The sequence below is a fragment of the Lagopus leucura genome, unplaced genomic scaffold (genome assembly GCF_019238085.1).
Source record: "Lagopus leucura isolate 7727_CA_CO unplaced genomic scaffold, USGS_WTPT01 Super-Scaffold_702, whole genome shotgun sequence".
NCBI classification, from domain to species: Eukaryota; Metazoa; Chordata; class Aves; order Galliformes; family Phasianidae; genus Lagopus; species Lagopus leucura.
In genome coordinates, this window is record NW_024962254.1 from 8,026,883 (window position 1) to 8,054,406 (window position 27,524).

The 27,524-nt window shown below is 39.7% G+C and overlaps 1 protein-coding gene across 1 annotated transcript in view; it reads left to right on the forward strand.

Moving 5' to 3' along the window:
* The window catches only part of DEUP1 (deuterosome assembly protein 1), a 57,709-nt gene that overhangs the window by 13,361 nt on the left and 16,824 nt on the right, over nt 1-27,524 (forward strand). The window contains 8 exon segments of the mRNA XM_042862455.1: nt 4,182-4,295; nt 7,313-7,498; nt 9,123-9,223; nt 9,572-9,677; nt 10,099-10,217; nt 15,345-15,484; nt 15,487-15,653; nt 21,595-21,751. Of these exon segments, the coding sequence (XP_042718389.1) occupies nt 4,182-4,295; nt 7,313-7,498; nt 9,123-9,223; nt 9,572-9,677; nt 10,099-10,217; nt 15,345-15,484; nt 15,487-15,653; nt 21,595-21,751 (1,090 nt within the window).

The window sequence follows — 27,524 nt, forward strand, 5'->3', positions numbered from 1 at the left end:
ACTTCCTCAGCTTTGTTATAAGGACGTCATGGGGGACAGTATCAAATGCCTTGCTGAAATCAAGGTAGACTACATCCACTGCTCTCCCCCTATCCACCCAGCCAGAGACAACATCATAGAAGGCTACCAGGTTGGTCAAGCACGACCTCCCCCTTGTGAACCCGTGCTGACTACTCCTTATAACTTCCTCTTCTTCCAGTTGTCTGGAGATGACATCCAGTACAAGCTGTTCCATCACCTTTCCAGGGACAGAGGTGAGGCTGACTGGCCTATAATTGCCTGGGTCTTCCTTCTTGCCTTTTTTGAAGACCGGGGTGACGTTGGCTATCTTCCAGTCTTCAGGCACCTTCCCCGTCTTCCAAGACTTCTCAAAGATGACAGAAAGTGGTTCAGCAATCACCTCTGCCAGCTCCTTCAGCACCCGTGGATGAATCCCATCGGGTCCCATGGATTTCTGAACACTGATGTTGCCTAGGCGTTGCCGGACCACCTCTTCCCTGACAGAAGGGGGGTCTTCCATTCCCCAGATCCTCTCACTAATCTCCAGGGTCTCAGATTCCCAAGGGGGAGCTTTTCCACTGAAGACAGAAGCAAAGAAGGCATTCAGTATCTCTGCCTTCTCAGCATCCCCCGTTACCAGAACACCCCCGTCACTTAGCAGGGGAGCCACATTCTCCCTAGTCTTCCTTTTACTGTTAATGTACTTGAAAAAACCTTTTTTATTATCCTTTATCCCCTTTGCCAGATTTAATTCCAGGCGGGCTTTAGCCTTCCTTGACACATCCCTGCAGACACTGACAACATTCCTGTATTCTTCCCAAGTAGTCAGACCCTTTTTCCACATTTCATGGGCCTTCTTCTTTCCTTTGAGTTTGTGCATGAGCTCCTTGCTCATCCACACAGGTCTCCTGCCACCCTTTCCCGATTTCTTCCTTACAGGGACACACCGATCCTGAGCTTGGAAGAAGAGCTGCTTAAATGCCGACCAGCTCTCACAGGCCCCCTTGCCTTCCAACACCCTAGCCCATGAGACAGCTCCAAGTAGGCCCCGGAAGAGATCGAAGTTGGCTCTCCTAAAGTCCAGGATAGCAATCCTACTTTTTGCTTTACTTCTTCCACTCAGGATCTTGGAACTCCACCATCTCGTGGTCACTACAACCCAAGCTGCCCCCGACCTTTACTTCCCTGACAAGCCCTTCTCTATTAGTGAGAATAAGGTACAGCAGTACCCCTCTCCTCGTCGATTCCTCAACCACCTGCATCAGGAAGTTGTCTTCAACACATTGCAGGAACCGTCTGGACCACGCATGCCTGGCCACATTGCTTTTCCAGCAAATATCTGGATGATTGAAGTCCCCCATAAGCACCAGCGCCTGGGATCGTGACGCTGCTTCCAACTGTTTGTGGAAGGCCTCATCAACCTCCTCCTCCTGATCAGGGGGCCTGTAGCACACACCCACAACGGTGTCAGCCATACCAGCCCGCCCCTTGATTCTTACCCACAAGCTCTCCACTGCTACACCACTCTCCCCCAGGTGGAGTTCAATACATTCAAGCTGCTCTCTTACATAAAGAGCAACTCCACCACCCCGCCTTGCCGGCCGATCTTTCCTAAAAAGCACATAGCCCTCCATGACAACATTCCAGTCATGCGAGCTGTCCCACCACGTCTCTGTGATCGCAATGAGATCATAGCCATGTGACCGCACGCAGATCTCTAACTCTTCCTGTTTATTTCCCATACTGCGCGCATTAGTGTATAGAAGAGAAAAGAGCTGACCAATTATAAATGCTTTCATACTTAAATTACAATTTAAAAGTATTTTAGGATCTATGTTTTGATCTTGCCTATCCTTCCTGTTATGATGTAACACGTAGGGGCAACTTCTGCCACCTTCAGGTCACTTTACATAACACATAAATGATGTCTCTTCCACGTGGGAGAGTCCCTATCAGAAAATTTGCTAAGCTTTGGATTTTGGCAGAGCTACCAGCATCTGCCACTGCAAGGACAATAAATGGGTTATACATTGATAATTGACTAAACGTATCAGTAGTCTGAAACTGCCTGATCCAGCTAATTTGAGAATGACCTCATTCAAGATTAAAATGAGAAAATAATGAAAGACAATTCTATCGTTTGATTAATTAAGCAGTATGAAAAATGATTGCTTGAAATATATACAAAAAATTCTAGTACTTAGGAAATAATCAGTGTTGAAAATCTACTAAACTCAGCAGTCCTTTAATAAGGCCTTAAACCTGCAGTCCTCATTTAGCAGACCGAAACTGCATCTGTATGACATTTTGTGAAACTGAGGGTTTTTGTTCATTTAAAATACCAAAGCACACATTATGAAAGCTAAAACTTGTATTAATCTATGTTGAAAAGCATTTGGTCTCATTGCAGTAGCTGTGTGTGTATGTGTGTATTAGAGGAATATGTCAGTTTAAGATAATTATAAAAACTCATCTCCCTTTTTGGGACCAATGCTTCCATTGTGAAAAAGGCAGATCCTATAAAGGCTCATAAGAGCATTTTGCTTTTCACTATATAAACCAATATCACAGAACCACAGAATCACAGTATGGCCAGGGTTGGAAGGGACCTCAAGGATCATGAATCTCCACCCCCCTGTCACGTGCATATATACTGCAATTTTGCAAATTGTTCATCCAAACAAGAAGAGCTAGAACTGTATTAGCTGTGGAGCTCTCCCATTTATTTGTATACTATTGCCTTTAAAGTCAGTTGTGTCAAGAATACAAGATCTGATATAAGAAAAAATTCCAGCAGTGTAAATGGGAATATAAATACAAATATATATCAATACAAGCATATGTATATAAATACAAAACAATTCTATTTATATATAAGTCTAAACCCAAACACAAAACTGCTACTAGCAAAACCTGATTGTAATAACATTTCCTGAAAAGTTTTTGCAAACTAGGTGAAGTTAGGAAAAAAGTCCAGAAGCAGCAATTGAACAATTTTACAAGAAGTAACATTTATTCACTGTAGCTGCTGTTCCTTTGTTCAAGAAAAGGAACAACCAAAAAAAGCACTCAAAATATTTGTCTGATTATTAAGGGTTTGATCCCATGCTGATTACTCTTACTTTTCTTTAAAGTCACAGGAGCTGCCTGCCTTCCAATATAATTGGTGTTTTATAGTCATAACTGTAAGATTTACAGCAATTGAAATGATTTTAAAAACTTTGTCATTTCTATTCAGCGATTGAGACCTTGGTGTACTGATGGACAGTTGGCTGAATATGAGCCAGCAGTGTGCCCAGGTGGTCAAGAAGACCAATGGCATCCTGGCTTGTATCAGGAATGGTGTGGTGAGCAGGACTAGGGAAGTAATCATGCCCCTGTACTCAGCACTGGTGAGGCCCCACCTCGAGTACTGTGTTCAGTTTTGGGCACCTCAGTACAGAAAAGACACTGAGGTGCTGGAGCAGGCCCAAAGAAGGGCAAGAAGGCTGGTGAAGGGCTAGAGAATATGCCTTATGGAGAGAGACTGAAGGAACTGGGGCTGTTCAGTCTGGGGAAATGGAGGCTGAGGGGAGACCTTATTGCTCACTTCAAACACCTGAAAGCTGATGGCAACAAGAATGGGGTTCATCTCTTGGGTGACAGGTGACAGGATGAGAGGAAATGGCCTCAAGCTGCGCCAGGGTAAGTTTAGTTTGGATATCAGGAAACACTTCTTTACAAAAATAATTTTTAAGCATGGGAATAGGCTCCCCAGGGAGGTGGTTGAGTCACCATCCCTGGATGTGTTTAAGAACCATTTGGATGTGGTGCTCAGGAACAGGATGTAGCAGAGGGTTGTTAGTTAGGGTAGTATGGTTGGGTTGTGGTTGGAGCCGATGATCTTTAAGGTCTTTCCAACCTGAGCAATTCTGTGATTCTGCGATTCTATGCTTATTTCACCACACAACTTTTTCATATTACCAGCCTCTAAGATTATTTTTTTCCAGAGAGGCTGTCTTGTGGCTGGATGGCTGTTTTATATCATTGGGGTCTTTTTCTTCTTTCCAAAATTATGGAAATATTACATATCAGCTACAGAACTGTGCTTTTCTTAGAACGATAAAATTAATAAATTATTTAGATTAAGGAAAAAGAGTAATTTTCCTTCTGCTTAGTAACTTTGTTTTGCTGTATTTCAGGAATTTGAAGCAAAATTGAGAGAATGGGATGAGGAAAAGACAATCTTCCAAAATCATCTCATGTGTTTAGAAGCTCAGCAAAAATTATTGTCTGAGAAATGTGATTTGTTTCAGGTAAAATTCCTACCTTCCTTCTTCGGAAGGAAGTCGAGAATAAAATGAGCTGTTTGCTCAGTTTGAGTTATTTTAATCTATGTTTTGAAATCTAAACACTCCTAAGCTTATAGCAAACGTAAAAATAATATGGACACATTATTTTAAGTAAGAAAGATCCATACTGAAAGATACTGATACATGCAGTTATTTTAATTTTGTTTTTCTTATGTAATACAAATAAATCTCACAATGAAAACTATGATATTTCCTCTGAAGATAACTGTGAAAAGCAATGCATGTTCCTTTTTAATTTTTCAGGTATACTGTGGACTTAGATTTATTGTCTTTGCTATTTTCTAACATATGTAGGTTGCTCTGATAGTAATGTCTTATTCGTTTCCATGGAAGTTGCAACAGATACAAAGAGAACAATAACACTGTTGATAGAGCAAATTCTCAGCTGCAGAACACTATTTTTCAACATATTCACCACCATTAGCTCTGCATTTTTGCCAGGCACAAAGATGAGCCTGCACGCCAGACTTGTGAATGTCTGCACCAGCAGAGGTGAGCTGCTGTCACTGTTGCCACTGCAGTGACGTACCACCCACTGCTTCACTGTGCTCACATCCACTGTTTGGTCTCCAGAAACATTCAGTAAGCATTAATGAATGTCAATGTGGAATTTTTTCCACACTGAGAAATTGAATTTCACACCTCCAAACTTCCATGTCAGTCTCCATTTTGTCAGACTGCCATTCTGCTGCTCATCTGTCACATGGCAACAAAATCTGACAGAATATTGGCAGGAAATTTCAACCTCTACTGCCATCCTACCAATATTCAACTCTGACACTGTGGGTCAACAGAACAAAAACGGGAGGCATTACTTGCAGAGCAGTCCTTGTACAATAATTGTGATGACAAGTTATGAAATTTAACTTCCACTGTAAATAGAACATCTCACTCCTGTTTGGTCAAAATATGAAGCTCCCTCAAATCTGAGGTATCGCCTCACTATTTGAGGATCATAAATGAACATTAACTTCATTTATACAAAAAACTGGATCCCTCTGTGCTGTTCCAAAAGCTCACTTAGATGTGTTTGTTGGATTACTGATACATTTTTGATCATAGTTTTCATCTTTCAGTTACCACTCAGTCCATTCTTGGTTCTGTGATCCGTTTTTTACTTGCCAGTTCACATAGTTCTTTATTGTATTTATTATATAGCCTAGTTGTACAGAATATTTTTTATTGTGTTAAATATTTCCATTCTAGAACAAAGAATACATTTAATGATTTCTTGATGACCTACTGTGCTCTTAAAAAAATTTAAAGAAATAACTTAAATATTTTTTGGGCTACAAAATAGCTCAAAATGAAGCATTGGGAAGCCAATTACATTGCTCACTGGTAATGCTCTTTTCCAGTGGGACTAAGCTCATTGAATCTTTATCTGGTGAAACATGTTCTTAATGATTCCTACGAGACTCTTTACCCATATCCACTATTTCCAAGGATGACAGTTACATTTCATTTACAGATGTGGAAAGCATTCTTTTGCTGTTACTGAACTTTCATACAAATGGCTGGAAAAAAAATGTCTTTGACTTGACAAATCCGTTGGCTGGTGTATGTTAAGTTGATTGTAAATTAGACAAGCCGAAGTAGAGTACTCAAGATGATCATCCACATTTTTCTGTCAAAGGTCAGAAGGCTATCATCAGTGAACTCTCTTTGAAGACAGCTTTCATCACAACTGTAACATCATACGAGTAACATCAGGCTAGTTTATTAATGATAAGTTTGATGGATTGTTTCTAAAGCATCAATAGGTTCTGCATCTTTGGTCCAAATTCTCATCTGTAAGGTTTTTGATTTCCAGAATCAAAACTTCTATTTCACAGGATGCTTTGACATCTTTGCTTGTCAAACTCCATAACTTAGATGTTGGGGACCTTAATCTGTTAGCCACATACATTAGATTTACTTGCCAACTTATATAGGCTTTTTATTTAATATGCAGCCTGTGGTCCATTTCATCCAGCACAAGTTAAGAGAACACAATCAATGAAATCAGAAGGGGTCCAAAGAAAGAATTCCTTTTCGCAGTTGTTATCAAGGAAATAAAATATATTTTTATTAGCAGCACTACTTATTTTTTATTTAAATTTTCCTGCTCAACTTGATCTCTTCACATGATATACGGTTTGCAGGTTATTGGTATCATTTTTCAGCTAATTCTGAATTTCAGTCTTCTGAAAGATTAGTGCTGCTGTGTCCAAGTGGAAGGATCTGTATGGATAATTTTTTAAACAGTTACCATAGTGATTGTGGTTCTTCACACTGCCTATGAATTCACAAATACCACCAGTACCTATTTTCTGAAGTTTTCTTTCTAGAATTATTTAATGAGTACAAGAAATTGAAGAAACTGAGTGGACTACAAGACTGTTTCCAGAGATGCTGAATGTGCAAATGATTTTTCCACAAGATTAACAATAATGATTAAAAAAAATACAGTTACTGCAGTAACTGAGCTACAAACTGCATGCTACTCACCTTTTAGTCAAAGGTTAATGCCAATCCTGAGGCATACACACACATCTCCTACTGAGTTCATTATATCGAAGAGAAACATTTCTCTCAAATCATTTTTTATAGGTAACTGCTTTGAGTAGGTCATCATAATCACCTTTTCACTTGTGAGGCTAATTAATATCAAAGTGCTAGGGAAATACACAACAGAGAAAAATTGTTGAAAAAATTCTGTACTCTTGTAAGTTTTAGAAATGTTATTCTCACTGAACATGATGAACTTGAGGCTAAGGAAAGGAAGTGTCTTTTAGAATAGAGATACAAACCTTCCCAAAGGTGCCATCTTTTCTAAGCAAGTCCTGATGAAGAAAATGGAAATTAGCTTAATCACTTCAGTAGAACTGTTTGGACCTGAAAATTTAGATGTAATTATTGAATTTCATTAAAAATATTTTATTGTTTTATAGAAGCGAACTCAGAGTTATCAATTCCAGATAAGCAATAAGGAACAAAACCAGGAAGAGATTGTTAAATATGGCCAACCTGAAAGAGAAAAGGATGGGTTAATTGTTGAAAAGCTAACAGCAGCAGTTAATGAAATGACAATAAGCAGGAATAGATTAGAAGAGGAAAATCTGAAACTCTATGAGGATCTAAAAATGTTCCAAAGCCAGTGCCAGGTAATAATACATCTTGTTTTCCATAAATGTTGTGGAGCATTATTTTGGAGCGTTATTTTAATAGGACTATACTTTAAAAAGTAGTTCTAGGATGCCTATATACAAGATCTGTACAGTTGTTTTTTGTATATTCTTTGCAGAAACGTGTAATGAGCTGTGAGCAGTCAATCTTTTGAGTAAGATGTGAAAAACATTTGATATGCAGTAGTGTATCTTATTCTTGTCTATTTATCTCCATTTTTATAATTTTCCTCTCCCTGTAGCACCATAGAGTGAATTATCTTAATTCGCTTGGCTCCTTGTATAAAAATTATTTGTACTGAATGCCTTTATCTGGTTTACATCTTGTTGCACAAAGTGCCTTTTACATACTAAATAAGTAGATATAAAAGTCTATGGTATAGTTTATTGTTCTAAGAATATTCTTCAGTGCAATGAATGTCTAGTCTGGTAGCATTGACGCATGAGATTTTATCCTATCTCTAGCTTAACATTTTTCTGCTCCTTTATGGAGACAGCTGCTTGTGCCTCTTCCTTTGATCATAATCTATGGATTCTTACAAGACCGAGATAAGATACCACAGAATCATAGAATGTCTTGAGTTGGAATGGACTCCAGAGATCATCAAGTTCCAACCCCCTGCCACTTGCAGGGTTGCCAACCGCTAGATCTAATACTGGATCAGGCTGCCCAGGGCCCCATCCAGCCTGGCCTTAAACACCTCCAGGGATAGAGCATTCATAATCTTTCTGGGAAACCTGTTCCAGCACCTTACCTCTCTCTCAGTAAAAATCTTCCTCCTGATACCTAATCTAAATCGCCACTCCTTTAGTTTAAAACCATTCTCCCTTGTCCTGTCACAGTCTACTCTTGTAAAAAGCTGGTTTTCCTCATGTTTATAAATTCCCTTCAAATATTGGAACGCCACAATGAGGTCTCCTCTCAGCCTTCTCTTTTCCAGGCTGAACAAGGCCAGGTTGTTCAACCTGTCCTTGTAGGGGAGGTGCTCCAGTCCTTGAAATATCTTTGTGGCCCTCCTCCAAAAGCTCTGCATCTTAACTGTTTTGGGGGCCCCAGATTTGGATGCAGTACTCCAGCTGAGGCCTCACAAAGGCAGAGTAGAGGGGGACAATCACCTCCCTTGCCCTGCTGGCCACTCATCTTCTGCTGGAACCCAGAGTATCATTGGCTTTCCAGGCTACAGGCACTGCTGTCTCAGGTTGTTTTTCATCAACTGGGGCCCCTAAGTCTTTCTCAGCAGGCCTAGTCTCAAGGAGGTTTTCTCACAGTTTGTATACATATCTGGGATTACTTCAGCCCAAGTGCAGAGCCTTGCACTTTGTTTTGTTGAACCTCACTATATTCACAAAGGCCCAACTTCTCGAGTTTATCAAAGCCTTCTCAATGGCATCCCTTCCTTCTGCTGTATCAACTGCACCAGTCAGCTTGGTGTGACCAGTAAACTTGCTGAGGGTGCACTCAATCCCATCATCTATGTCACTGATAAATATGTTAAAGAATACCAGACCCAAGACAGTCCCCTGGGGAACAGTGCTCATTACTGGCCTCCACCTGGACATAGAGCCATTGGCTACCACCTTCTGGCTGCAACTTTCCAACCAGTTCCCTATCCACCGAATTGTCCACCCTTCAAGCCTGTGTGTCTCCAATTTAGAGAGAAGGTTGTGGTGGGTGACCTTGTCAAAGACCTTGCAGAAGGCCAGGTAGGTGACACTGGTCACCTTCTCTTTGTCCATCAGTGCTATCACTCCATCATAGAAAGCCTACAGATTGATCTGGAACGACCTTCCTTTGGTGCAGCCCTGTTGGCTGTCTCAGATCACCTGCTTGTCTCTGATGTGCCATAACTGTCTTGAGAATATATGAAATACTAATCAATAAGAGATTTCAGGATCCTTTCTGCACACTCTTCCATTGTCCTTAATTGCTAGAAATTTCTCAAGATCCAACTTGTTCTGGGCTAATTCTTGGTGTAAGCTAATTCTTTTGATATTATAATGTAGATATTCTTGCACATTCAGCTTATTTCATATTTTGTTTTTAATTTAAAGGCATCGATCATCCTTTGTACAACTTACTGAGCAATCAGAAAATAAAAATGCTGATTTATTACTACACGCACAAAGTCAACAAAGCCAACGAGAAGTGCTAAGCAAGGTACTTCATCCTGCTAAGTGTTTCTAGGTCTTACGCTGCAATCTTGGATTTTGAAAACTGAAAGCGAAGTATTGGCCATAATAATTCTTGTTATTTTTGGTAGAGTCATTACTGAAGGCAATAATCAAGTCTGTAACTATAGTCGTGGTTGTTTTCATGTCATACATTCTACAGTGCTGTTGATGACAAATTTACAACAGTAAATCATCATAGAAAGCCTACAGATTGATCTGGAACGACCTTCCTTTGGTGCAGCCCTGTTGGCTGTCTCAGATCACCTGCTTGTCTCTGATGTGCCTTAACATATCTTCCAGGAGAATCTGTTCATGATCTTCCAGGGCACAGAGGTGAGGCTCACCAGCCTGTAGTTCCCCAGGTCTTCCTTTTCTTGTAAATGGGAGTGATATTTCTCTTTTTCCAGTTCCCAGGGACTTCATCTGACAGCTACAGCTTTTCAAATATAATAGTGAGCATCACAGCAACCACATCAGCCAGCTCTCTCAGGACGCTGGGCTGCATGTTGTCTGGCCCTATGAACTTGTACACGTTCAGACTCATGAGTTGGTCTTGGACTTGCTCCACCAGTGCAGTGTGGGGGAGTTTGCTCCCTCAGTGGGGAGTTTTCTACCTCATATCTTCAGCCTTTTTATTAGCAAAGATTGAAACAGATCAATAATAAGATTTTAATTTCTATTTTTTTTTCCAGTAACATGATTTTGCTTATTAATCTAAGCACTTCAATATATTATATTCAGGAATATATTGAGTGGCCTATAGAGAATTTATCTGGAGAAAGATAAATCTGTGATTCTGTTGGACTGGATGATCTTGAAGGTCTTTTCCAACCCTGGAGATTCTGTGAAGATCATCTATTTTTCTTAACTTCATTTAACTTTAGTTACAATATACTTCACAGTAGTTAAGATATATGATGGAGATTTATTTCAGGTATTGTCAGAACAACCAGATCCTGCATATGTGATGTTTATACATTTGATTTGCACGTTAGTTCCCCAAGTCACTGGACTGTATGCAAGTTATCGGTATGCAAGCAAAAAGACCTGCTTTGGGGAATGTGAGAAGGTTGCCACAAACAGTAGTTGGATTAGAATATATTTGGAGCAGGGGAAGCAAGTTAATAAGGGGCACAGGAAGAATCGATGGCAGCATGCTGCATCCTTCTTTAAGAAAATCTTCAAGGAAATGTTTTTTAGGGACATCCATACAAGAGAGCAGGAAGTGCAGGATCTGTCATGAGCCTGAAGGAGCAGGCAAGTGAGCATATGAACTCTGGATGGAGGACGAGGGCAGTTGGATGTGGGTTGGGTGAAGGAAGGAGGAGGAGATGGGAGTCTTGGTGGAGACGAGACTGATTTCCATGGCAGCTAGCCTGGTAGTACGCCTCACACATCTTCCATGCCTGTGACTACTTTATGTATGCTTCCACCTGTTGCTTTCATACTATTGGTTAGAAAGAATAGCAACCTGAATGGAAGGTGGATTTGTTGGCTGTGAAGAAAACATGAATTTAAGAAGATCCAAATTGAGACTAAAGAGTATTTCTCAATCTCATGAACTGTTTGACAAACTTTGTTGCAACTGTACATGAGAGGCAGCTTGAGAACATCACACAAGAGATTTGGTTCTTGGAAAGTTGGCATTAAGTCAGGCAGTGGACACCAATTTATATAGAAATACAGCATATAACTGAAACAGTTTTGAGCAGAGTTGGAAAACAAAAGCTGATCACAAAAGTTTTGAGTCTTCCTTTTGATATCAAACATGGCAATCTTTTTCCCAAAATAAAAGAGAACGTTTGGTGAATTTTTCAACTTCAAACAGTCTCTGAAAAAAGTAATATTGAATTGGATATTTTCTAAACAAAATCTTATGCTTTCATTTTCGTTTTGGTATTTTTTACAAAGTGCAGTAAATGGTACCATCTAATTTTATCTTTTTTTAAATGATGCGTGAAACTCCTGACCTGAAGTTTTGTACTGCTGTGGCTGCTGTTATTGCTGGTATTACTACGTTTCACAGGAGGAAATACAACTTCTGTAAATGTGCATGGAGACTGCAGTGTGCCACAAGTTATTTGACTTCACTACAACTGTGAAGCATTCCCCTTATCCACTGCATAAACAAATCAGAGGTGTGCACACTCACACCTTAAATTAATGTACTATGTACCAGTTGTGGCTATCTCTTGGATGTTAAAGTCATTAAGATGATCATAAGCAAGTTCCTGCTGACAATTTTAAAAATTCATTAAGCTTTAGTTTGCTAGAATATGCCCAGACTTGCATTTCCAAGTTTAAAAAGCTATCTCAGGCTTAATTTAACACAGGATTTGATGAATGAATCTGTCCATACAATCCCCATAAAAAAAACAAAAATGCTTCATATCTGTCTTTGGCAGCTCTTTCAGCCAGAGGAAAACCCCGGGCTTCTTGGAAGGAAAGTCATTCTAGTATGAAACCACCTTAATTTATTACTGTTCTCACAGATGACTGTTGGCTTTAATTGACATTGAAATAAGCTTTCTCTATCCCCAAAGTTTTAATCTTTTCTTTATACCTTCTCCACATACTCTCCATATTTAAATGTTTTCATGATTGAAGATGATTTTCACTGATGAAGCCAATGTGCTTAGCCTGCTTCTTCAGAAAGTAAAGCATGTGAGCTCCCATAAGAGGTTACTATAAACACAAACACAAATGAGGTGACTGCTCAAGGCAAAGTGCACTTTCATCATGTGGCAAAAGTGAGGGGACGAATCTCTGTTAGGACTGGAAACCTACTGACACAGCTGGATCTTAGAGGATCTTAAAGGATCTGTCCATTGTAAGGAAGTTTTCACTACCCTGTGGAGATCTCACATCTTTCACCATCTCACCACTACATCAGCTATTGCAATGGATTAACTGGAAGCAGAAAGACCAATATTTTCAGAAAAATACTTTCTATCAATTTTTAAAAACCAAGTTAATTAAGTTTGATTTTCAATGTCAAAGTAATACGACTGATTGTGCAGATATTTGGTCGTTAAAATCCATTACTCTCTTACTCAGGGAGAAGTATATCAGCCAGCACACGCTGTGTAAGGCATGTGTTTAGCATCACTGAAGTCATTGATCTCATAGGAACCAGGCTGATTTTATATCTATATGTGTCTGGAAAAACCTATTCTGTCCAGAATTCTCTTTGTGAGGGCATTCTTTCTTCACTTCTCGTCCCATGTGTCTCCACGCCAACAGTAATATTGTTTTTGTCAACTACCTGTATGTGTTAAATACTCTATAAACCCACTGAAAGCACTTATTCAACTGCAGTTGGAGTGATCTTGCATTGCCAGCTTTAACAAATGGCCTCTTTTCTTTCACAAACACGCAGAGATTTGCCTACCTCTACATCTGTATTCAAACTAGAACTCTGGTTTCAGATGTTATTTTGCACTGAGCTGACAGAAATTTAAGCCTCAACTGTGAAATTTGTCTCAAGTGAAGGCATGGGATCCATATCAAAGCACCTAAATGTAGGTGGCATGTTTCTCCAAGATAGCAAACAGCCCCAGCAATCTTATGGATTACAGCAGGAAGTGGAGTTTCTGTAAATAATCGGTGGTTTTGGGGGCTGGGTGGGGAGGAGATGTCATTTCACTGTGTGAAAGATACCATAACTGTAGGCACCCAAGTCTGACAGTTCTGCTCTTACTGAAGTAAGCTGCAACATAACTGTAATAACTGTTATTGAACACGTAGGAAACCAGTTCTGGAGGGGAAAAAAAAAAAAAAAAGAAAGAAAGATCACATAGACTTTACTGTGGGTTTACAGAAGAAATTAGTTCCAAAAAGGTCAGAACACAAAATGGAAAACAAAAATAAAACAAAGCCTGTGGTTTTGTTACTCATAGCGTCTGTCTTCAGCTGTGGCGGTGCTTTTTCACTGTGCCCTTCAGAAAAATAATAAGCAGAATGGACTTTAAAACAGGCCAAATATATATAAATCATTCTCCCATGCCCTGAAAAGCAGAAGAATATTTATTTAAATGAAAAGCAGGAAAGAAAGGAGAATAATTTTAGGTGATCTGGAAAACTGGAGGACTCGGTAAATGTTCTCAGGCAGTTTTATCTTCAAATACAAAAACAAAAATTATAGTAGCCTACTTAAAATGTGCTGTCCTACAGCATTCGGAGTGTCTTAGTCACTGCAAATTTATAATCAAAGAAAAGTGCGTTCTTGCTTAGTTCTTCTTATGTCCATTTATGGAGTCCTCAGTCTCACGTTGAAGGCCCAGTGTGCTTATGGATTAGCAGAGTTCATTAAGACTGCACAGCCATCCTCTCCCAGAACCAAATGTTTGAACTGATGTCAGAAAATGATGGTGTGAACATTCTGCAGACAGCACTGCCCTTTCACTGTGCTTGGCAAATTCTTCCTTTTCTATTAGAAATAAAAGCAGGATCTAGCAGCAGTGCGTATCCTTAGATATTCATAATAATTGTAATGTATCTTTAAAAACTTTTGTACATGCATTTCAGGTTTGTGAGATGTTTTAGAATCTTTTCAATGATAGGATCATTTCAAACAGCTCTCGTGTTTAAGTATAGTGGTTGCCTCCCAAGAGTGAAATTTCTTTTATTTTCATAAGGATGGAGCTCAGTACAGTGGCATTTTCTACTATTTCCAGGAAAATTGTAGCAGAAATACAGTAAAATCTGAAAGAATTGATTTTTTTTTCATTTTCTGGTATATCGTACAAGTAAAGATGCGATTGAAAATTAGTCTAATTCAGCAGACATCTGGGTAAGATAGTGTCAAAATTTTCTGCTCTTTAATCAATGTGGTTTCAGAATCATTCAGTTATCTGTCAGGAGAAGATATTTCAAAGGGAAAGCAAAGAGCTTGCTTTGCGTTGAGTTGCAATTAACCATAAAAGTGTTTGCTTGACAGAACTACAAATGAATACAGATGCATGCTTTTACATCCATGTTACATCCCCTGTAAGAAGAATAAAAGAGTTACAGAACACTACAGTAAAGGGCTTAAAATTCCCAAGTTTCCCTTGTTGTTACAAAAGCATGTTCTTGTGCACCTAAAAAAATGCATACAGATGGATATAAATTAAGGTTGCAGTAAAGAGGCAGCTAGTTTCCTATACTAGCTTTTTTTTTTTTAATTGATTTAAAAATTTATTCTAACTACTCAAACGCAGTTGTTTACATTAGATCAAAATTGACTAATTATCCAAATAACAAATAGGCTTTGTTTCCCATCTCATTTATACTTTAATATTTTATTTTTAGTATTTGTGTGGCTAATTTCAGTCTCTTTCCCATCGTACTGAAGCAAGTTTGTGGTTTAGATCTTATCCTGAAAAATTATACGGCAAGGTTACTCAGCTTAAGTTGCAATTAAAAGGTTTAAATCAGAGTGATTTAAGTGGGAGCTGAAGCAAAGTGTGCACCCTCAGACACTCACATGAACTTCACTGGAAAGCTGCTAAACTTGTGCAGGTATGCCTTGATGCCTTGATGTGTGAAACAGTTTGAACAGTTTGAGTAACCAGAATTTCACAAACAAACCAAAAGGCACGGTTTTGCTGTGATAGCCTTCACTTTTAACTGCTCTTCATATTTTGATTTGGAATTTTTACTGCTATTTTAGAACTTTCCAAAATGAAGATGAAAGGCATGTGAAACTTCAACAGACTGCCATATTCGCAACCAGCGGATACCATAGAAACTGTAGTCCTACTTCACAAGGCCAAGGTTATATCAGTGGTTCCAAAAGCACTTTATCTTATCACTTGACAGAGGTCATGAAATGGAACTAGATGATAAGTCTCCATCACTAGCAACAGAGCATCCTTTGTGTTTTGGTGGACTGCTTCCTGAAAAAGGCAGAACGGGCATTTTATTGAGCCGTGCTTACAATGCAGAAGAAATCAAATTATCACTAAGTAACTGTTTCTCTGTATTCTCAGAGATCCTTCTGTGGACCAAATGCAATCTTGGAGGAGCCAAAGTTTAGATTACCTCAGTTGTCATGAAAAAATGAAAATACCTTATCCTAACATAAGTGCAGTTTTTCTGAATATTAGACATCCCCTATTGGGCCGTATTCTGTCCATTAACAGTGATGATAATTACTTGCCATTATGTGACTGTGGGACAGACTTCTATGTTAGCTCATTGCCATTTGTAGGGGAGTACTCTGCTTCATATTCCGTCTGCAGGGGTGCTGTGCTTTAAGTCTGTTTCCATAATACCTGCAAACTTACACCTCACATGCTGTTAGATTGATTGGGTTTCTACAGCATGTGATTGGTGGGTGAAATTAGAAGAACTGTAACAGCTATTTTCCATGCGTGAGCTGTTGTATTCAGAAAGGAACAGAAATAACTGCTGTAATCCTTATTTTTCTTGAAATGAAATGATGCAAAATTCTTTCTTTCAGTCTTCATGGGATGCAGATCTTCAGAGGGTGCAGATTAGCAAAATCCATGAAAAGTGGGATACATCCCAGTTTGCCTATAGCAAATTCTTAAGAAAAGCTTTCCAGAATTCTTAGAATTTTATACTCTTCCTTAGTATCTTTTATTCTTCCTTACCCACTATAAGCCACTTTTTTTTCCACTTGAAAATTCAGCATTCATTTTCCAGATCTCAAGTTGTGTGATCACAGCGAATTTTTACAGAACTAACGGGTTAATGAGGAGTGGACTGTAGCCATCTCCCTGTCCAACTGTGATGAGGAGATCCTGAACTGCGTGTGGCTGAGTCATCTCAAGAGAAGAAAATGAAAGACTGTAATTCAGCATTTACTGGGAAGAAGTAGGCAATATTCTTGCCATTCCACACAGTAATAAGGGTGGAAGAGGCATCATGACCCCAGGTCATCTTAAAGCAGGTTGCAGTGACCGTACTGCTGTTCAGAGAAGTGCACACACCCTTTCCTGTCAGCCGCCTGGCTGCTGGAGTCTCACTGCAGGTGGGCAGCAGCTCAGTGATGGCCTGCCTGAGGAACAGCTACAGCAGTGCAGCCCTTCAGTGTCTGTGCTCCCAGCAGCTGTGTCCCAGTAGTCAGAGAACAGGGAGGGAACCGCACAGTCCTGAATGTTTGACCTCACTTCCGTTTTTATTTTCTTATGTTTTGTGTGAATGTTAAGTACGTGACTTTTAGTTTCTCGTGGATTGGAAGTTTTCCTCTTTAAACTGCTAGGAGCAAAAGGAATTGTTTGAACTTTTTCAGGAAAGTCTGATAAACACCAGTCCTCATCCTCTGTTCTGTCAGAAGAGTCAGACAGAGACAGCAGGGCTCAAAGCTTCTGTTTCCAGCCAGGCCACGGATAACGGCCATTCTGACACAGTTTTGCAATCTACAGGGAAACTGTTACCCAGCTGGCACTCAGGACGGGGTTGATGCCAAGACAATTGACTAGGTGATGAGGAAAATACTTGCCAGAAGATGTATGGGCAAAGTACAAATTAAACTTTTAAGTAAAACTCTCATACAGAGTTTTATGTCCAAATCAGAGGGATCCAAGCAGGTAAAAGTTCAGAAGATCAACAAAATTGATCATTCAGACTGACTGATACTACAGCTTTAGAGGCAAGACAAGTCAACTGTCTGTTACTCTAGAGTTCTTTGTTTGAATGGAAAGCCACTGCATGATGAAACAAGGAGGAAAAAATACAGCGTATTGTAAATCAGGGTTCTTTGGCAGATTTTTCAGAATTGATGTTTCATGTAAGTCAGATCTCCAGTATATTCAAAATTTCTTTTGTAGCACTAATTGAAGACATCAGAACAAGGGTGATGTCCTGAAACCTACAAAAATTACTCTTTTAGTATTTAGAGAAGTGAGAAAATAGTCACTCAGGCTTTTGACAAAGACCTGTATCTCATCTCCCACTAGAGAATCTGTGAACAACCTTAATGAACAGTGCACTGAAGTCAGTGTCCTTTCACATTCCTACTTAGAGGTTACAGAAAACCACTCCTGCCTTTAAACTAGAATGCTCTGCTAGGATTCACTGAAAATTTCCAGAAACTCAGAATGTATTGTTTCCAGGCTTTCTAAATTGAAATAGATGTTCTTTGCCTGAACAGTACGTTACGGTGTGTTCTTCTACGGAAATGAACAACTGCACAAAATGGCCACTCGAACCATTCCCAGTCTCTGGGAAGACAATTCAATAGAACAGTCCAATCTCCAGCATAAGGTTTAATCTTTTGCATTGAAAAAAAAAAAGAAAAATAGCCAATAAGTTTCTGTGCAGTTTCAGAATAGTCCATTTTTCATAATTTCTCTCTATTAGCCGGAGCAAGCTGTTCTGTACATTGTGCTCTCCAATCTGGATCTTTGACTTTTAGTCACAAATACTTTGTCATGTTTCTCTTGGTGGACATACATTGTGTGCTCTTGCTTTCAAGACTTGGTATAAGACAAGAAAGGCTGTAGCATTAGGAAACTTTTTAACTTTAAGGATGGGAAATTACTTTTGAGTAAATTGAATGGAAAGGTATGGAAATTCTAGCATTGGACATTATTGGGAATGATTTTGACTGTCTTGGTCCTACCATGGTTCATGCTGCTCACTTTTTAGGTGTGTAGATGCTTGAATGTTTAGGTCCTCCAAATGCCTTCCTCAGTGGCTTGATGATATCCTAGGCATCTTGATTTTTATTTTCATATACAAGCAGAAGCACATTTTTCTTAGAAGACTGCATCTCTACCTGCTGTCTAAGGTGTATCACAGTGTAGGGTTGGAGGCAACTAGCCCAAGAGGCCTCCAGATATAGCCACAATGAGGCTAAAATTAGCCAGACCAATTCCTAGGCTTGTTGTTGTAAGAACTTTCCTGGGAAGCTGAAGGGACTAAACATGTGAAGAGTCTGGAAGCATGACTTGACTTCTAAATGTAAGACTATCCCAAACATCAGTGCTTTCATTTACCCTGCTTAATGAGCAGACAAGAAAGTAGGCACAACTCACAGGGCAAGAAAGAGATTGACTCTAGACAAATTAATTAGGCGCTCTGTGAGTGAGAATAGACCTGGCTTTCTGGAGTGCTTCTGCCCAGCAATCCAGTTAACTTTGAGTTGTTCTTGTCTAAGGAAAAGATATATTTAACACATCCCATGTGGAGATTCACATCTTTATCAAATTTTGCTTCACTGCCAGCAAACAATGAGGCAAAAAGGTGATTCTCATTACTGGTCTACACCAAGGAAATATGGGGTCAGCTGACACATGAGTAATGAAAAAGCAGAGTCCTTGTTGCCTATCTACCCAAAAAGTTAGGTCGAAATCTTAGCAATGGTCCCATTTCTGTACAGCATACAGTTAGGAAACTGAAAGACAAAAAAAGAAGTGTTATCTGAGGAAAACAAATTCAAAAATGAAGACGGAGTCTCTCCTGACACATGGGTTAAAGCAATTTCTTTATGGTTTTCCTTCCTCAGGCACAGAAAGCAAAGATAATACAGAACAGAGTGAAAAAACAGATCAGAACCTTGGAAAACAAAGCTTACTTGCTAACAAGAAATTTTGCCTTTTAGACCTGTTTATACACAACCTCCTCACAAAGTGCATAAAAACAGTGCATTAGGGATCTATCTAAAATGATAGCAGTGTCTTACCCCCAGGATACAAAGGTGTAAGGAACCATCATCTGCTTGTTCTGAGTGATAAACGTTCTTCCCTCAATGCTGAGTAAATTCATAAATGTCTCATTTGGGGCTTACATTGTGTTTCAAGAAAGCACATCAGAGTAAGTACCAGTTGAAGCCAAGGACACCAGTATTTTATCAATGGCTTGAGCAGAGATCCATGTGTTTCTAATGACAAAACAGCAACTGTAAACATTGTTAGAAGGAATTTCTCATAACTTGAGATAACATTTCTGAAGACTAATACTCATATCAGTCTGCTGTTGGAAGGGGTTTATTTGCTCAGTATTGATTTCAGAGATGTTTCTTTAAGAAAAGCCTCCATCCAGAGTGTCTTCTTCGTCATGCAAAAGCTTTCTTGAAATACTTCAAAATAACACTGCCAACTCTATCACTGAGCCCAAACTTCACAAGGAAATAGCCCATGAGAGTAGCAGAAAGAATGTGCTTGTGTCCATGGTATTCAAATTCTCAGGGAAAACTCCTTGTACAAAATCATGTTGATTTGTGTGGGAAATCCTGTACATGTTTATAAGGAAAAAGGTGACAGAAGGTGATTTTCCTCCAGAGTTTCTCAAGCACTGGAAGATCAATGCTTGTGCAGGGATTCATAGAAGAATGTTGTGGAACAAGGGGATTCAATACCTCTAGGTTGTTCCTTCCTATGTAGCAAATCATGTCACTTTCTTCCCCATCCTGCTAAAACACTACTTTGGAGGCACTAGGAATAGGAAAATTCTGCTTTATCTGTGAATTTCATTTGAGGAGCTGTGCATGTCCAGAAAGCCTGGCTACAAGGGTGGTATTACATCCAGTGTTTATTTCTGACCATCATTTACTCGCTATAGTTTGAAAAGTAAAGGAGTTTCCTTTAGGAAATCCCTAAACTTCATATCAAGGTCTGCTGCAAACAGTTTGAATGAACAGAATAGTGCTGTAAAGTCTTTCTGTTATGTAGTTTGCATCTTTTGGCCTGAAAAAGAGCAGATTTAAACCAAGCCGAAAGCAAAGACTGAATCTGCCTGTAATTGCTGCAGAAATAGGGAATATGTCATTCTGATACAATGGATCTTAGAGTAAAAATGTGCAGGTATGATAGAGCTGACATTTTGCACAAAATATTTGGATATTGAAATCATTTGGAGCCATTCCTATCTGACGTATCAACAGATAACTCTCCATTTTACATTCTAGGAAAAACAAAACCAGACATTCTAGACTAATAATTCTATCAGTTACTAAAATATTTTTTACATACAGTTTAATTAGGATAATAAATTTTAATAATCTTTCTCAATTCATAGCCATATAAAGACAGAAAATTACCTTCCTCTTAGTCAGTATTACAGTAAAACTACAAAGCTGCTTGGAGTTAACTGTTAAAAATGCATGCCATAAAGTTGTAATTATCTACACAAATAAACACTGAAGTTATTTAAAGCATTGTGATTTCATTTGATAGAGGTTTCTTTTATGAAGACATTCCAATGAACAGATCTTAAATATTAGCAAAAAGAATTAACAGAAATTGCTTCTTACATGTTTAGAACTGATTCCAGCCTCAGCAAAGACTTATTCATGTCTTTTCCTAAGTTCCATGACAACCACTTTAAAACTGATTTTCCTATGTTTTATGCTTCAGTCTGCTAAATCCCCATTTAATGGAAAAAAGATTTTTCGGTGACCTACTCATAGTTTGGTACATTCTCCAAAATATCAGGCCTTGATGTTAATGGCACTGAAATGAGAACAGATTTTCTTCCTTTCCTCAGAAAGTATCTCATGAGGTGGAAGAGAATCAAGAGAGAAAATTACAGGAGGCTATCAGCAGTACCCAACACAGGTTACATTCTGCAGTTCCAAAGGACAAGTTATTGTCCTCTGTCCTGGTCTAAATTACACAAGTGACTGATGTGACCTTTAGCTGATCCAAACTTTGGAGGTTCTGAAGCAGCATAATTCTGCCTAACAGGATATTTACATTTTCAGTGGAAAATCTACAGCCTAATGTTGTGAATGAATGTCAGAGGTGTTGAAACGCATTCAGATGATGTTACTTAGGCACCTGAACACATTTTAAAACATACATTCAGAGTTATGTTTTTTTTGAGAGATATGAAGAATTACAGGGTTATTAGCTGCTCTGTGCACAGATGTTTTACGTTTAATAATTGATAATGCAGGCATGTTGTTGTACTTGCTGCTGTTTGCTAACCATGGCTTTCTATGCACGTCTTAGTCTTCTCCTGAGACATCCTTCCCTGCAACAACACAGAAGTTCCTTCAAGAGGAAGAGAAACCTACCAAAGAGTTTGAAGAATGTTTAAATTCACACCTTGAAGAACTGTAAGGACTTTCTGAAAACATGCTTCAAAAATACACCGGGCTTCAGCAAAGTAAGCATGCTTAAGCTAATCACACAACTAAGAAAATAAAACCACGTTTAATCACTGAAGAGTTTCTTAGTGTTGGAAATATCCAAATAATTTTGTGAGGACAGCATCTCTGATAAAAGCAGATTTTATTCGCAATTGCAATGGTGGCGTCCCGCAAGCAGGAGCACACCTATGGACACAGCATGACAGCCTTTATACCCTGCTTTCTCCCCTTGCCCCCCCCCTCCCCTGTTTCCCCACTGGCTGGGTACGCCAGGATCACAATCTTATCAGAAGGTTGACATCTGTTATTGACAGGGGGGTGGGGGGGTGATGCCAGGCTTTCTGATGGCTCTTCAGGCGCTTCCTCGCACTTCTTCAGGCATGCCATGACTGTTCTCTGGTTTGATCTCGTGCAGGACATTCTTGCAGTGTGTGTGACAAAATATGCATACGTACACCTATGTACAGAGTGTGCATTCCTGGGGAAGGTTCATCTAAAGGATAAGTGATGTAAACTATCAGAGGTCTTCCCCAAGTTACGTAGAAGGACTCCCAAAAAGAAATATGATAGCAGAGATCATGAAATATCATTACCTGACTATATTATAAAACATTTCCCTAGACATATTGCAAAATATGCCGTTTTCTTTTGCATAGTTAAATCAAGAGCCTGTTGCAGCACTGTACATTAAGTAAGACATTTTCAATTCTGTGGTGTATGAGGGCTAGTAAGTGGAATTATTTCCTTGCAAATACAGTCAGCCAAGAGAAATTCTCTAAATTGCACAGAGCAGGAATTATAAGGGCTTTTAGCTGTGTCATAGCTCCCAGCATTAAGAGCTTATCTGTGCTCTGGTTATTCTTGGCTATACAAGTAACCCTTGGGACTCCTGAAATGAGAAGTTTGAGCTTTTGATTTCTTACACTGTAAAGCCATGCACACTGTTGAGGAGCACAAGCAGACAAAGCACAAAGCTACTTTGAAGCCACCTCTATTACCTCTTTTTGCAGACCTACAGATTTTACCTGGACAGAGTCTGATCACAGGTGCTTTCTGTGCTTTACATTAATACTTAAGATTTTTAAATCCCATCTTCAAAAGCACCTTCAAAAGCTTTTGATACTGTATTGACTTGTCGTTTAACCACACTGGAATATAGAAGAGCCTTCTACTTCTGATGACTTGTGATGAGTCTTAAGAAATGGCCTAAATTCCTTATATTTTTTCTGCAACATGGGAAAACATTCTAAAACTGAATAGAGCTAATTCGAGTCCATATGCTAGAAGACTGCACAATGTTGAGATTCCATTTATTTGCAATTCAAACTGGATTCTATTGCTGTGTAAGCGAAACAAATTACAGACAGTGTTGATGAACCACCAATTTCAGTGAAAGAGATACTGAAGAAGTGCTTTCCAGCATGTACTGCTGCCAACTGCCTGGAAAAATCTGGATAAAAATAATGCCAGACTGTCAAACAGCTCCAGTGTGAGTAAAACAGTGTTACTGATATTCAAGACCACAGCAAAATGTAAATTGTCTTTGCAAGAGATATTTCCTTTATGACAAAACTCACTACATCACACACAAAATACCAAGATTTTAAATACCAGTTTGCCATAAAATGAGTAATGAAGATGAGGGAATCAAAGATTCTTTACAGGAAAACTCAGAAAAATTGCTAGACTCAGCTGGAGGAACGAAGAGTGAATAAAAAGATAATGAAAGGACATTTGAGCAGACTAAATATATATCTGTCCTCAATTAAAGGAGAGCTGCATCTGGATTTGTTAAAAGAACTAATGAGAAAATGTAGGAACCTCTATAAATGGAGTGAAATTTTAAGATGGGAAAGATTTGCAGAAGCAGAAAGTAAAATGTCTTTCAGAAGGGCAGAAGAAAAGGACTATTAGCTGGTGAGCCAGATTGTTTTGCTGCTGCAAGGTTTAAACATGCACAGAGTCAGCGTGCTCTGGATCTCCAGAGGAATGTGCCTGAGTCCAGTGAACTACCCAAGGATCCTGCTCACAATGCAAGTTTGTGTGATCATGCAGAATGAATGAAAGAAATGATCAAAAAATGAGTAAGATTTTCTTTCTGAAGCCTTTCACGATCTGGCCAAGCTCTTAAATTTGGCTAATGAAACATCAGAGTCAGTTTCAGCTTGGCTTTAGTGTAGTACCATACAATTAACCTCCACATGAAAAGCATTGAAAACTGCAAAGCACTCGTGCCTGAACAGCCGGCTTGTTTTCACCTGCACTTCCTGCACAGAGCATATTGCACTGAAAATGTGCTGCGTGGGTACAGATTAAAGTCCTGGCTCTTAACACCTCCTTAACTGAAAGATCACCTTTCTCTTCCGTGGCCAAAATCAGCAGAAGCTGCTAATCTCTCAGCGCGCATTTGAACAAGGGCCCAACGCTGCTGCAATCAACTCAGAGCCACACCGCAGCTCTCCGAGTATGGCTGCAACAAGGCCTTGGAATCATTAACTGATGACCAGTATTTCTGAACGAGAGAAGATGGTGTTGGTATTCATGCAGTCTTAGGAGTAAAATTCAATGCAGATGCACGTTTTAAAATTTTAAATTGATGAAATACTTTGATTGTATTAAAATGTAGAAACTTGCTTGAGCTGGTGAGAGGTCTGTTAAGGATATCCCTGAGTCCATCATGACTGAGGCAGTTTATGCACTAGATGACATTTCACATTACTGGGAAAAAAATTTAAAGAATGATGGACAGCAGAAATAATAAAGTGTGAGAATTACATCCCTGCAAACAGGGATTGGAGATGCATACAGACTGCTAAAAGAATAACCGGATGGTCCAAGGCTATAAATGTCTGAAAGTACCAATAAAAATGAAAAAGAAATGAATTATTAATTGTAAGTTCTGTTGCGAGAACAAGGTGAAACGCTATGGAGCTAAGGATTAGCCAGAACATACAGAAGATTGCTCTTCTACTTTATGAAGAGCTGGCAATGCAAAATTCTTATGAGCTGCTGGACTTCTGTTATGATTTTTCAAAGCTTCACCGAAAAACATTTTTGGCTCTCAGTTGAAAGACTTGTTTTAAATAAAAGAACAATAGTTCAGAATGCCACCAGCCTTTTTTGCTGAAGGAAGAGCAGAGGTCACATACACACAGTTGCCAACGTGTTTCATCAAGGTGCAATTTTGAAATAGTTGGTGTTGGATGAGCTGCCAAGCCATTGCTGTCCAATTCACTTCCCAAAGTGTTCTCTGATGAAACAGTGGACTAGAAACATTTAATAGTAGCTCACATGAGAAGTGGTTATTTAACACATTTCCTTCTTACTTCATTTCTTACTCTCTTAAGTGTGGGAGATTTAGGAACGGAAGAATGGAATAGCAGCACTGGGACTGTGGGTGCTGTGGGACTTGCATACTCACAGGACCACTACAGCCCTGCATGCAAACAGCAGCAAACCTCACCAACACAAAAATGGACAAGCATGAGAAACCACAAGCACAGTTGTCTTGCTTTTCCAATGGGAAGACTTAAATGATAGCTTTAGCTTATCCCCTCCAGACTACAGAGTGCCTACATCTCTGTTCTCATCATAGCATGACTGCTTGTCATTCCTACTTTACCAGTGGTGTAACAGCACAGAATCAAGCCCAATAGCACTCAGTCATTCACAGCCAGGCTAAACAAAACCAGGGGCAAGGAGAAAGAAGTCATAACCATAGGCTGCCTAATGCAAGGAGCCCCAGGTGATATTGCTTCCATGGTCTGTCATGGCAGCCGTCATGTTTGTTCTGCAGTCCACCCAGCTGTGTGCCAGGCTCCACCCAGGAGCCGGTCCTGCTGCTTTCTGCCTCTGGATCTATCAAAGGTCAGACAGCAGGGTGAGTGCTGTGGGAAGGACCTCAGCTGTACCATACAGATCAAGGGATTTACATTCCCACACAGCTTTGCAACAATCAGTTATATCATTGACATCACTTTCTTTTCACTTAAGTCTATGCAAAATAGCTACTATGTCACGGACATAGCTGTCTATGTCACGGACATAGATTGATCTGGTCAACTCCGTGACACACTACATTTCCCATCAGCTGTGTTGTTCAAGCAAAATTCCTTCTTCCCCAGCAGAGCAGTCTGCTTGGAAAAACCTAAGCTAAAGATGGCTCAAAGCAGAGCTCGTTTGAATTGCTCAATGCGGGAGTGCTGTGTTCTTCTTTCCTTGCTGCAGGGTTCAAATCTCAGAGTTTCTTATTCATCATGTCTGAGAGACTTTCTAATCACACAGACACCTTCAAGTCTATAAGCACGCTGCAACTTAATGTAGCACACTGAAATTCCATCAGTTTTTGATGACTGAGCAACACCCCTGGATGCTGACAGACTGCACTCAACTCGCACCCCAAACCAACAATCCCATTGCTGTGCTCTGCTCTGCTCAGCCACAGTGCTAGGAGCCTTCCATCAGATTTATCAAGAATGTGTTTGCCCGTTCATCCTGTGAGAACCAGTCTGTGTGCAAAGAAAGTCCGATCTGCCACTGAATTGCCTGCTACAGATGTAGAACTTACAGGCTTGGCTTGAATCCATCTACGATCCCAGACAGAACAACAAATCCAACAGAAGTCCTGGGTTCTCAGTTTCCCACCTAAGTACCACAACAAGAATTTTGTAGCTGAAGCTTTTCCACCATGTGCAAATAACAGCGGCTCACAGAAGACAGGAGCAGCCAAAGACCTGCACCTATGGGTACGATGAGGACACGGTGTGGGAACAGTGGGGTTTCCCTCTGCTGGTGCAGGGGTGTTGCACTGAGACCACGTGCCCAATATTCTCCTGGTAAGAAATGTTCTGTGATGCAAGTCCAAACTCAGAATGGAAGAGCAGGCTCCAGTTGACAGCTGCTGGAGCTAAGGGTGCATTCAGAACCTGTGCACATGCTGCCTGGATACCCAATGAAAACATTCTGAAAGAAGAGTCCACCGTATTTCCCGTATGTATTTCAAAGTGCCATTTTCTGACCATTACTATTTGAAAAACATTCTCTTGAAGTCTGATGGAAGCAGAAGACTGGTCAGATTGATCCCTTCTTCTTCCTTCAGAGCATGGGCCTCTGGCACTCGCTTTGGGGACCTCGGGGCCATTTATAACACAGATGGCTGTCTGCCTGTTGTGAGGATACTTGACACAAGTCTTTTGCTTAGCACTTTGAAGACATAAATCTCCATTCAAACCCTGACCTCCACGTGGTTGACTGGTTGATTCAGACCTGATTTATGCTTTGAAAAATTGGTCTTAATAGATTGCTTCTATAACTTGATTTATCAGAAGGCAGTGGCAAGTTTATAATGACTTCACCTGATAATGAGCACTCTTGGAAACCATATCATAAGACACTGCTGAAGAAACGTCTCACTGTGAGTTTCTGGTAAAATGCTAGTAATAAATCATTCAATTTTGCCCATAAGCTCCTGTATGCTGGGAAACAGTCTGAAAGCCTATTTCTAAAATACTTTTGAAGGCAACTGACACTTGAAGTAATGCATACAGTTACAAAACAGAGGCATGGTTACACCTTAAGCAGACTTCAGAAGAGTTGGCATTTGGGCAACCACCATTAATTTCTTTCCTGATTACTTCCCAGTGATTTTTGACAGTTTCAGTCTACAGAGGCTTCGTACTGCTGTTTCAAATCTGCATTCCCCTGTACCAGCAAAAGGAAACTTGGTAGAAAATGTCAGAATCCATTCCTTGTTTACTAGAGAAAAACATTTTTTTTTAAGAGTCAAACTGT